General features: G+C 38.9%; 1 protein-coding gene across 1 annotated transcript; it reads left to right on the top strand.

Annotated features, from left to right (window-relative positions):
- Nucleotides 1-1808: 1808 nt before the first annotated feature.
- GCK72_007435 (uncharacterized protein) lies at nucleotides 1809-2249 on the top strand (the record flags this gene model as incomplete). Its single annotated transcript, XM_053726196.1, has 2 exons — nucleotides 1809-1991; nucleotides 2148-2249. The coding sequence occupies 2 exons, from the start codon at nucleotides 1809-1811 to the stop codon at nucleotides 2247-2249; spliced, it is 285 nt and encodes a 94-aa protein (XP_053590390.1).
- Between the last annotated feature and the right edge of the window lie 10304 nt (nucleotides 2250-12553).

Below are 12553 nucleotides of genomic sequence, written 5' to 3'. Positions count from 1 at the left end.
TATATGTTTATAGTGCTATCATATAAAACGCAACCTTAAAGTTATGTAGAACTGATCTAGATGCTCTGTCTAGTTGTTAACCAGCAGGAAATTTGCTGGATTTTGTTGACTTGAATTTTGTAAATAGGAACTGCTGGAAAGATTGTTTTGAATCAAAATTAGGTTTTGAGATGATGAAATCCAAAATTTTGAGTTCCCGTCGAATTTCAATTTTTCGAATTCCTTCCCATGTTCAAAGTTTTGTATTCCTCCTCAAAATTCAAAAATTTATCAAGGAGTTTTTGGAAGTTTTCGTAATATTTGAATTCTCGTCAGAATCCAACATTTGAATTCCCGTTAAAATTCAAAATGATTGCTGAAAGTATCTGGAAAGTTCTAGAAAGTGTCTCGTGAGGGACATGTTCAAGTCTTCTGTGAATTTTTTTAGCCATTTTGTCGTGAAAAAAATAAATAAATAAATAAAAGGTTTGGAAGCTCCTGGAAGTTTTCATCAAAATTCAAGACTTAAATCCCCCTCAGCTATGGAAAACTTTTTTTTTGAAATTTGAGTATATGCTTTCAGTTTGAGGTGTTTTCCGATTTTTTTGGTAACTGTAGCTACAGTACCTCTCAAGGAGGTATAGTAGTGGAAAAATTGTTTCAAGAAAAAAGTACGGGATACAGGAGCCAACATTTTGAAGTACTTGAGAAATTAAAACCTTGTTTTTGCAAGATTCTAGAAAATTCTGAAAAAATCTATAAACTTCCGAATTCTGGAAGGCTCTCTGGGAAAGTCTGGAATTTTATGGACGGTTCTCAATTTTTAAACTTTCAAGAAGCTTTTAGAAGTTTCTAGATGTTTCTGGAACATTCTGGAAACTTCTGATTCTGGATGTTCCGGCCAAACTGGCTCAAATTTTTTAGAGTATTGTCTGAAAATGGCAGAAGTGTCACTACCAAAGTATGGGCCCCGTATTTTCAGTTTCATTGGTTACGGTAGCTACAGTAATCCTACACTAATCTGGTACGTACCCGGGGTCCAAAAATTGAAGGTTCATGAGTACACCCCCAGACATCTCTTGAAATGATTCGCAGAGAAAAAATTGTTCAGAGAGACATCTCAAAGTTTATCATTTTCAACTAACACTTTTCAACAGCAGCTAGCACATTTCTTACAACTGCGCTCCACCGAAATTACCTTGAGAAATTTCTCTTTTTCTCTGAGTCTCTCAATTTCGCACACAATTTTCATCGATTTCGGTAGAGCGCGATTGTAATACGCATGTCGTGCTAATAATTATATCCAGACTTGTCAAAAATCGGGCCAGGCCAGGCCGGACCGTTCGGCCACGATTCAAAATTGGGTACTCATTATAAAATGGTTTTTTTAAAGAATTTACCGAAAATGTAGAGTAAAAGTGCTTAATTTATCATACATACTCATGATTGCATTTTAAATTTTTTGTCGAGAACTGTACTTTTTCAAAAAATTCGAAATTTCAAAACTTTTGCCCCGTGCTCGTGACAAGTCTGATTATATCTCGGTTGAGTAGAAAAAAGATTCTCGTGAGACGACACGCTACTCTGAAAATGTATAGAAAAACTCACATGCAGATAATACGTAACACGACGAAAGAACTATGAACGTTATTTCTGAACTTTTTGGCGACGACGGTTAAATTATAGCAAGATAAGCATTTTGAATACAAAACGGAATACGGTCAAAAGTAGACATTGACTTCTTTGGTTAAAAAGAGAGCCAGCCTAGAAATTAGCAGTAAAAACTTCATCCAACCGACATCTCCATTTTTTTAGAAACAAGGAGAACAATGGGAAACAGACACTCAAAATCTTCCGATTCGAATGAAGCAAAACTGGCAGAGGATGGAAAAGAGAAATACGCCGGTGCGAATAACTTCACCGGTGTATTATACAAGATAACATCATCTGGGAACGTGTCGATCAATGCAAACGGATCAACGGTGTCTTCGATGCAGGAAAAGTCAAAAAAAGTGAGAATTTGTTAATTTTTTTAATTACTGATTACATCATCAATTTTAGACGTCTCCATACTAGATGCAGCGTGAAAAGGAACGGAAGAGACAGCAGATGACAAGAAAACGAGTGAGATTGATATTGTCGTATTCCACTAAAAGTACCAGTTTCAGACCATGAGACAACGTGAAATTGTGAGCCAAAACGATGCAGCTGCAAACAATTTGATTCAAGGACCTCCACTTTTCACAGTAAGTGGATTCATTCACTCTTAGAAAGTCATGAGAAGAATTGAATTCGGCTTCAACTTTTGTGAATATTGGCGCTTCTAACTTGATCTTGATTTAAAATTCTCTATTTAAAAATTTTCTTCCTCCTATAGGGGTACATTTCTAAGCAGTTATAATCTCTTGAAAATCGGCCCATAGCTATCGAAAACGCATCCTTGAAAACTTATAAACCAGGTTTCAGACTGCTTTTTGATCAATTTGAATGATGAAATTAGAGATCGAAGCTTTATTTTCAGTTTCCCAAAGACAACAAATTCTCTTATCTCTCTCCCTTTTGGATTAACGAATCATACAGAACAAAGGTAGAGTTTCATAGTTGACAACACTTTTGTACGGACACTCCTTAGAGCCATTTTTAGTGGACAGCTCAAAAATCACTCCACTCAGCACTAAAATGGGACGATTTGAGGAAGAAATAACTTTGTCGATATGTCAAGGTACCAGTTCTTGCACCTCGAATTCCCTGATAAGCGAGCCTATAAAAGAGTCTCTTATCAGGAATTCGGGGTCGGTTTTCACTCTCATGGTCAAGAAGTTATTATTTTATATTATTATTTCACTTTTCTATAATAAACTGGTTATTGAATAGACGTGACATGAGCTTGAAGATTCTATATTATACCGCTACACAGACCCTTATAGTATTCCTGTACCTAACATACAGTGATATTATAATATGGAGGTTCACCTCGCACAGGAATATACTGTTCCTGTGAAACTCGAATCGCAAGAATCAAAGAGTGCCAAGCAATGTCAAAATAAGACCACGTCTAACAATGGTTGAGAATACACCATGTTAGAGCTGGCAAATTGCAATATAAATTTCACTACTTGAAAAATTCATGTTAACGTGGAGGCCTCCGTTTTTCCTACTATATAAACATAAGAAAAAGACTGCTTAATCTGCCGAGTGCATTTAAATAAAATGTTCTCTGAAAATACCGGAACAAGAAAACTGCTGAGTTGGTTTTCAGAAATGTAACACAGGAGACGATAACGGCAGATTGGACGCGTGATATTGGGTAGAGACCTCTTTTGGAACCAACTGAGTAGCCTGTAAGGTTCCGGTTCAAAGTCGGTTAAATCCGTCGGTTTCTCTAGTTGATATCCACCCGGAAAGAACACTCTGGAAGGGCAAAAGTCCATGGGATGACATAAACATGCAGTCCCTGATAAGAGAACACAGCGATGCTCGAAATACATCGCTTATCAATGTAGTCATCCTAGTGACAGTACATACTTTGCAACAAGGTACAGACGTCACAAATCAGACATGACGCAAGTCGAAGGCGCCAAAAACGACCAAAGTCATCGTCCAATGATCTATCGAAAGAAAGATCTTAATTCAGGAAATCGTTAACTAGAAAGCATAGGAGTAGTAACTAAACAGAAACAAGAAACAAACAAAGTTTAGAAAACGTCTATAACGCAGTAAGAGAAGGGATAAGAAAAACCGAACAGGAAAGAAGCAAACCTGACATTTGGAACCATTATATCTCAGTCCAGGAAGGATTTCGAAATTCATTTTACCAGAATGAAGACAGAATTACTAGAAACGGAACTAAGATGTCTCAAATGAAACCAAGACTGCTTCAAATAGAAGAAAGAAATTAAAACTACGACAATAAAAGAAGTCAAAGTCATGAGACCATGATGACGCTATCAGCCAGAAGACAACCATAATTTCAGTCGTCTATCAACCAAAAATTAATGGCACCGCTAGGTTGTAAAAATTGACAAAGCGGGAAAGAAAATGAAATAGTGAAGAAGTAAGGAAACAAAAAGAAATTCCACAAAAATCTCATGTGATAACAAGAGATTCGGGAAAGGAGGTCTATAAAAAGGCTGCCAAGGAAGGAGAAAACTGAAACTGACTTTCTTTCCGTTTTTCTCGTTTGCCACCTTTTCCTTTTCTTTTCATAGCCATGGCTTCGAAATAGCAAACAAAGACATTTCAGAACCTCCGAGGGAATGGCCGAAGGATCGCCCATGGAGGACTTGCTCCAAGAATCCTTGGCAGAGAGCAAATTGAAAAATATCGAACAAACTTGTGCATCAATTGAAATGGGTCTTCGAAAGATTGTTGCAGTACAGGAGCAGATGAAGGATGAGCTTCAGTTGTTGAAACGGAAGATGGTAGATGAGTCCCCTGCCGACACAATCAATGGCCACAAACGTGCGAAAGCAAACTGCGAAATTTGTGGCGGAAGTCATCGAGATTTCGAGTGCAGCCGTCTGTCATCTGCAGAACGACTTGCCAAAGCCATACAAGCCGACATCTGCATTAATTGTCTCAGAGCACATGGAGGAGAATGCAGAAAACGTGCGCAGTGTAATAAATGCGCTAGAAAACACAACATGCTTTTTCATTGTTGAAAAAAAAATTCATTCTATTCATGAATAAATTTGTTAGTTATTGCATCATATTTCAATTCCACAGAGAATTCAGGAAAATTGTAACGAAAACTGATAAGAACGTGGCATGGACAGAGAGCATTGACGTATGAACTGAAGTAAACAAATATTCCAGAGGGACTATCATGACGTCAAAGAGGCGGTTCTCAGAAAATTGATAAGACGCGTACTTAAATAGGGGGGAAAGAGGAAAATGTTATCTTTTTACAAGATGCTGCAATTACGAAACAGAAGAGTTTTACGCGTACCGGCAAGAAACCCAGCCCCCCGTATTAACGTTCCGGCCGCCGAGGCGCGCGGAGCTAGGGGTGCTGCGAGAGCCAACGCACCTGGAGGGGACGCTGCAGAAGCAGTCAATCTTCCAGCTGCGCATCGAATGAATTTTAAAGATATTAAAACTGCCACAGAGGCGTTGCTTACCACAATGCCAAGATTCTCTGGTGAAAAGGACGAAGATCCATATATCCAATGGATCGAAAAATTTGTCCGCGAGTCCAATGCCTTGCGCCTAGGCAGACAGCTCACCATAGCTGTATTCCCGAGGATGCTGAGTGCATCAGCCAGGCTCAAATATGACGGACTTTCCAACGAAGAAAAAGCTGATTTCGGATTGGCTACTCAAGCACTAGCTGAAAAATTGAGAGTAAGCAGTGGAAGAGACAAAGCTTTGAATGAACTATCCAAGACAACAAAGAAGACCACAGAGTCAATGGTGAGATTTGCAAAAAGGATTGAAAATGTGACCAGAACAGCCTTTCCAGGATTGGAAAACGAACAAAGAACCGAAATCACCATTAACCGATTTATTCAGGGTCTCCCTTCACGAATCAAAGTTAAGATGCTAGAAAAAGATACCCCTGAAGATCTCGAGGATGCTATATCCCTCGCCGAAAAAATGGAAGAAATAATAAAAGAGGAAGATGAAGAGACTATAAACTTAATTGATAGAGTAAAAATCTCAGACCGAAACAACGAAGAAGAGAGTCTGAGAGAACAAATTCGAGAATTAACAATTGAATCGAAAAGACAAAGAAGAATGATTGAGCAAATTGGGAATAGTAACCCCCGTGGGTTAAACACTCCCAGAAACCAAGGATTTTCACGAGGACGTGCAAATCACTTCAATCACCAAGATCGAAACCAGGGGCAAAGAAATTCTCATCAATTTGGATATCCCCCCCAAAGAGGATCCTCGAATTTTGGAAGATATTCCGGAAATAGAGGAAATTCCTATTCAAGAGGAGGATGGAATGCAAACAGAGCTCCCATGCAATCAGGAGTTCATTTTCTAATGATTGTTGCCTGCCTTACAATTTTTCTTCCAGTTGTAAGTAGCCAGTTCCAAATCTGTCCAAACGTGAGAAGTGGAGAATATTTTGCTCCACCTCCACAAATGTCATGTGAATTGAACCCAGTTGAAACCGTCGTAAAAGCCGCTGTAGACATATACACGGAATTCGGAGCATCGATGAAAGCAAAGGCATACCGATGTTCAAAAACGACCTACAGTGTTTGCTCACCTAAAGGGTGGCTTGAATGGTTTGTCAGAAAACCCAACATTGTGAACATTACCACAACACCAATGACAAAGTCAGAGTGCGAAGAAGCAATGAACCATCACCAAGTGAGAAATCAAACTCTGATTTCAAAAGGAAATGGAATCTTCCATAGCTTACCCTCACTTACTAAAGTGGAACCATGGATAAAGGAAAGAAACTGTGATGAAGGAACAGTGTTCAGTCTAGAAGTGGGAGAAATTGCCACCCCAGATGGAGTAAAAGTAATCTCATCATTGGGAGACATGGCAGGATGCCAAGCTCATGAAGGTCAATGTGAATTGACGGATGCATTAATCTTATGGATTTCTGATGGAATAACAAAATTTTGCAAGTTCTCAAAAATACAAACTACTGAGGCCTACATAACAAAAACGAAGGTGGTCATATTATCTCTACAAATGGCTATGGAAATAGCACAGAACCAAACCGATTCACAAATCGAAAACTGTTCCCTAAGGATGACAGTGATTACAAATAATGGATTCATGATTTCAATCAAAAATCATCGCCAGTCACTGACAGAACTAATTAATTCAGTAGAAAAGAATCAAAGAATGAGAAGGTCGTTAACACTAAAAGAAAAGCCAAAAGGACCACTGATTGAACGACTCTTCGGACCAGAGGCCACCATTGATAAGTACCCTCTATTCTCACATGACCCTATAACAGATCCCAGAATTATCCACGAAATGAGAAGAAATGATATAACCATGAGTCAAGTAAAATGGCAATGGGAAAATTATCGTCTTCCGAACATGCAGATGGCTGTACTGAGAGCCATAAGGGAAGGGGAATATCGGAAACAGCTTATCCGGGAACTTCGAGAAAATCCTGGAAATCTGGAAAATGCAGTTACTATCAAACAGCTCGAACAGCCATCGCATCACTTTGATGGTTATCTCAATGATGAATTTGGAATCGCTCACCCCATCATATCAAAGGAAGGAAATCACGAAAAAGAAGTGACAGTGACGAAGAAAGAAATGCCCCCCACTACAACCAAAACTCCACTAAATAGAGAAATGGCAGGAGTAGAATACATCAAACAAATATCGGAACTTCACAGAAAGGCTTCCGAAAACCGAGAGAACTCACAATTGAATGGTAGACTACAATTTGTAGCTGATAAAATAATCGAAACAAATTATCAGGAATTTGATAAAATATATCATCGAATATGCGAAATGCAAAACTCGCATATTGAAATCTCAAAAACCCTACTGGCAATTGATCCAACTCTCGGAATGCGGACATTACTGAAAAGAAATGACATTGTAGCCAAAAGAGCTGGAATGGTTTACTTGGTCTCACAGTGTAGTGAAGTCATTGCAGAAAAAGTATTCTATGACCATAAGGTTAACGGAACGTGCTATATAGACACGCCGGTCCAAGTCCAGAATCAAACATGGTTCATCGCCCCAGGAATGGAAAAAGACTTGATGAAAGATAGTGTGGAAATCCCATGTGACCAAGTAACACTCGGAGTTTACAAAGATGCGGAAGGTAACTGGAAGAGTCAAAACGGCTTATCAGTTGTTCGGAATATACCCGTTACATTTATCGAAAAGACGGAAAAATTGAACCTTACGCTCTCAGCCCCACCGGTATTTAGCAAAATGGAAAACATTGATAATCCATTCGCTTATCTGGCCACTTGGACAAACAAAATGATCAACATGAAAATAACGCAAATCGAACTGATGCAAAATCTAAGAAATGAAGGATTATCATCAGAAACAGTTGAAGATATGTTGATAAAAGCTGCAAATAGTGTGAAAACAATTGCTGAAGAAATAGAAAACAGCATTGATATAGGAACGGACTTCGTTAGAAACGAAGTACTGGGCTTCTTGAAAAAAGTAATAATGCCTATTGTACTTATAGCTATTGTGGCCGTAGCTATAGTTATTGCTTTTAAAATATACTTCGTTAGAAAGGCAGCTGGAATCGCCATGTCGGAATTGGTAAAAATCACAAGAAAAGCTCCGCCTACTATACAAAGAATGATAAGACGGTGGCAACCAGAAGTCAATAATATTATGTTAAGAGACGACGAACCAACAGAAATGAATGTGTTCAATATTGAAAGAAGTGATTCAATTATAACAATGCCAGAAATATACTGGATTGCCACAGAAGTGAATGAAACAGAGAATAAAACTATACCAGTACTGAAAGTCAAAGTCAACAAAGTCGTCACTAGAGCAATACTAGACACGGGAGCAAACATTTCCCTTATCTCAGAATCAATGGTAAAGAGAATGAGAAAAGAAGAAAGTATCGAAAAGTCACCAGTACGGGCGAGAACAGCGAATGGGACAACACTGAATCTATATGGAAAGATAACAGAAACAGTAAAGATCAGAAATCACAAGATAAGTTTAATGTTTAGTAAAAAGTCACGAGATCACGGAAGATTGTGTACTAGGAATAGACGCAATCACTCAATTTAATAAGAAAAATTTGGAGTTTGCTATCGGCAACGGATTCATCAAAATAGGAAATACAAAAATTCCCTTTGAGAAAAACAGTGAATTACTAATGACCGTTGAAAGTAAAAACGACCAAAATTGGGAAGATGACAACGAAGCCGGATGGACTGACGAACTACTGAAAACTGTTCAAAACTCGTCCCCAAGAATCGAAAAAATGCTAAAACTCTTTTGGAAAGGGCAAGCCACTAAGCAAATGAAAGAAAAGTATTGTATCATAAACAATACAGTGCACATCATTCCGAAACGAAAACAAGAAGTGCCACCTGTATTACTGGATTCTTGTGAAATGGCGAGAGCGCTAGTACAAGACATACATGGAGGACTAGGGCACAAGAACATTCGAGTTACGAAAAAGGAAGTTGGAAAGATTGCAGTTTGGAAAGGAATGAAGAAGGATATCCAGAAAGTGATAAACTCGTGCAAAACGTGTCGTACGAAAAGAAACGAAAAGATACAACTCCCAGTAGGATCTATAATGACCGTGGGTGGAAGAGCTCACCTACCATTTGTACCAATACACTTGGATGGAACTCCAATTGTGGCTCTTCTAGATTCGGGAGCCTCCGTATCACTCATTCCAGAATCAGTAGTGAAACAACTCAAAATAGAAGACAATGTTACAGTAACACATTGCTCAGCAAAAGTAGCAAATGGAACCAAACTTCAATTTTTGGGAGAAGTCAGCATTATAGTGACTATGGGCAAAGCAAGTGTTTCACACAAAGTACTGATAACAAAAGATGAAGGAGCACCGGCAGCATGTCTGCTGGGCATAGACTTCATCAGCGCAATCAACAAACAAGGACAACTATTGACTTTTGATATGGCTAAGAAAATAGTCAGAGTGGGCAAAGAAGAAGTCAAACTACTTGATCCAAACCAAATTGGACACAAGAAGTTGAACACGATAACCGTAACGTGTGCGAATGATGAGGTAATTCCGGCTAGATGCCAAGCAATCATATCAGGAAAAATGCCGGGAGTGATAATGCAAAACAGCGAGTTCATTATCAATGACACCGACCGAGAGACCGAAGACATTTACTCTATCAGTCCAACACTCACCAAAATGGACAATGAAGGAAATGTCGTAATGAGAATAACGAACCCCGGAAATTCAGATCTTGTTCTCAGAAAAGGCACTCGGATTGCAGAGGCCGAGGTCTGGAAAGGAACCGATACAAGCCCACAAGAAATGACACCAGAACAATATGCCAACGAAAATATTGAGTCACTTCTGAAAAAGATAAAACTCGAGAATTCTGCATTATCAGGAAGATCAAAAACAAAAGTGAGACTCCTCGTTCAAAGATACCATCTCGCATTTGTAGGACTGGATGGAAAGATTGGACAGTTCAAGGGAATCACAACCCACCACATTGAATTGAATGACAATCACCGAATACCACAATCTCGTCCATACCGAATCAATCCTCAGCAGAAAACAAAACTGGAAAAACAAGTAAAACAAATGAAAGCTAATGGTCTCATTGAAGAATCCACATCACCATATACTTCACCTTTGCTCATGATCCCCAAGCCAAATGGAGAAATACGGATAGTCATAGACTACAGACGTCTCAATTTGATAACTCGGAGTCGAACATATATAATGCCGAATACTATTGATATATGTGAGGAGGCATCTCGAGGAAAACTGTTTTCGGTGTTCGACATTGCACAAGGGTTTCACACGATTCCCATGCACGAGGCTCATAAGGAAAGAACGGCTTTTTGTTGTCACATGGGAGTTTTTCAATATAGGAAAATGCCCATGGGACTCAAGGGCGCACCCGATACCTTTCAAAGAGCAATGGCAGAAGTTGAGAGACAGTTCTCTGGGACACTCATACTATATGTGGATGACCTCATCGTTGTATCAAACGATGAAGACCAACATATCACTCACCTTGAAGAATTTTTCCAATTGATGATAAAGATGGGCCTCAAACTCAAGGCTGAAAAATCTCAAATTGGAAGAACAAAAATCAGTTTCCTTGGTTTCACCATCGAAAATAACACCATCACACCAAATGGAGAAAAGACAGAAGCAATACAAAAATTCCCAACGCCACAAACACTCAGTGATGTAAAATCATTCATGGGAATGGCAGGATATTTCAGAAGATTTATAAAAGATTTTGGTATTATCGGGAGACCGTTAACCATGCTGACCCAGAAAAACGTGCCGTTCAAATGGGGAAAAGAACAAGAAGAGGCATTTCAAGAAATCAAGAAAAAATTGATGTCTCCACCAATTCTCACAACTCCAAAAATGGATGGTGATTTTGAACTTCATACCGATGCTTCGAAAATTGGAATTGCCGCAGTCCTACTTCAAAACCAAGAAGGGGAACTGAAAGTTATAGGCTACGCAAGCAGACCGACAACTTCAGTAGAGAACAAATACGCTCCAATTGAATTAGAAGCACTAGCCATAACATGGGGACTTACTCATTTCAGACCATACGTGTTTGGAAGAAAAGTAAAAGTCGTAACAGACCACCAGCCCCTGAAATCATTGCTTCACAGAAAAGAAAAAGAAATGAGCGGAAGACTCCTGAGACATCAAGCGATTATCCAGATGTATGACGTAGAAATCGCTTATCGTCCGGGAAAAGAAAACCCGCTAGCTGATGCATTATCTAGACAGAAAATTGAATCAGAGCAAGTCGCATTCATAAAAGAAGACAATGAACATCAAGAAATTAATTTGGAAAAAATGCAACAAAATAGCGAACTGATTCAAAACATCAAGAGGAAAATGAAATACGGAAACAATGAAGAAGCAAGAAAATTAAAGTGCAAATATTTTCTGATAAATGACTTCGTTTACGGTTTTCCGGTAGAAGATGACAAGTTGCCACCGATACTGATTGAAGGACGAAACAAGGAGTCCAAACGTCTTATCAGACACATTCACAAAACAAACAATCATATCGGAGCACTGAAAATTATTTCCAAGATGGAAAGCATTGCGGTCTGGCTCGGAATGAAAAAGGAGATTGAAGAAGTAGTGATGGCATGCGAAGAGTGTCAACTAAGAAAGACACCCCCAGCATATTCGCATGTACTACCACTAGGAAATTGGGAAATCCCTAGAAGACCGTTCCAGAGGGTACATATTGATGTGATGGGACCATTCTCAGAAACAAGACAAGGAAATCGTGTAATCATTGTAGCAGTCGACGCATTTTCAAAGTTTGCAATTGCGAAAGCAATTCCAGATCAAACTGCGGAAACTACAATAAAATTTGTAATTGAAAACATCATAGCAGTTCATGGTGTTCCGGAACAAATAGTGTCCGATCAAGGTAGAAACTTCACATCAAGAATGTTTGAAGATGTGTGCCAACTTTTAGAAATAAAACATCCAATGTCAACAGCATACCATCATGAAACAAATGGTGCAGTTGAAAGACTCAACCGAACATTGGAAGAGATGCTGACATTGTCAACCAATAATCCCAAAAACTTCTCAAACTGGGATGATAAGTTACCTATTGTGGTACAATCATACAATGCGGGATACCATTCGGTAACCAAATTCGCCCCCGAATTTATTATTTTTGGAAGGGTGACCGTCTCGCCAACTGATATCATGGTAAATACAGTAAGACCATTCTATCAAGATGACGAAGATCTTGTCGAAAACCTAACTGAAGGGATACGGCAATGTCACGAAGACGTGTATCGATCCTTGAAAAATGCTCAAAAGGAATCGAAAATTGTTCATGACAAAAGAAGAAAAGTCAAGGTAACCAGTTTTGAGAAAGGAGACAAAGTAGTCATTCGTGATGAAACAGCTGGTAAACTGATG

The sequence above is a fragment of the Caenorhabditis remanei genome, chromosome II (assembly GCF_010183535.1).
Source record: "Caenorhabditis remanei strain PX506 chromosome II, whole genome shotgun sequence".
NCBI classification, from domain to species: Eukaryota; Metazoa; Nematoda; class Chromadorea; order Rhabditida; family Rhabditidae; genus Caenorhabditis; species Caenorhabditis remanei.
The sequence above is the reverse complement of the archived record's forward strand: the minus strand, read 5'-3'. Positions and strand labels throughout refer to the sequence as shown.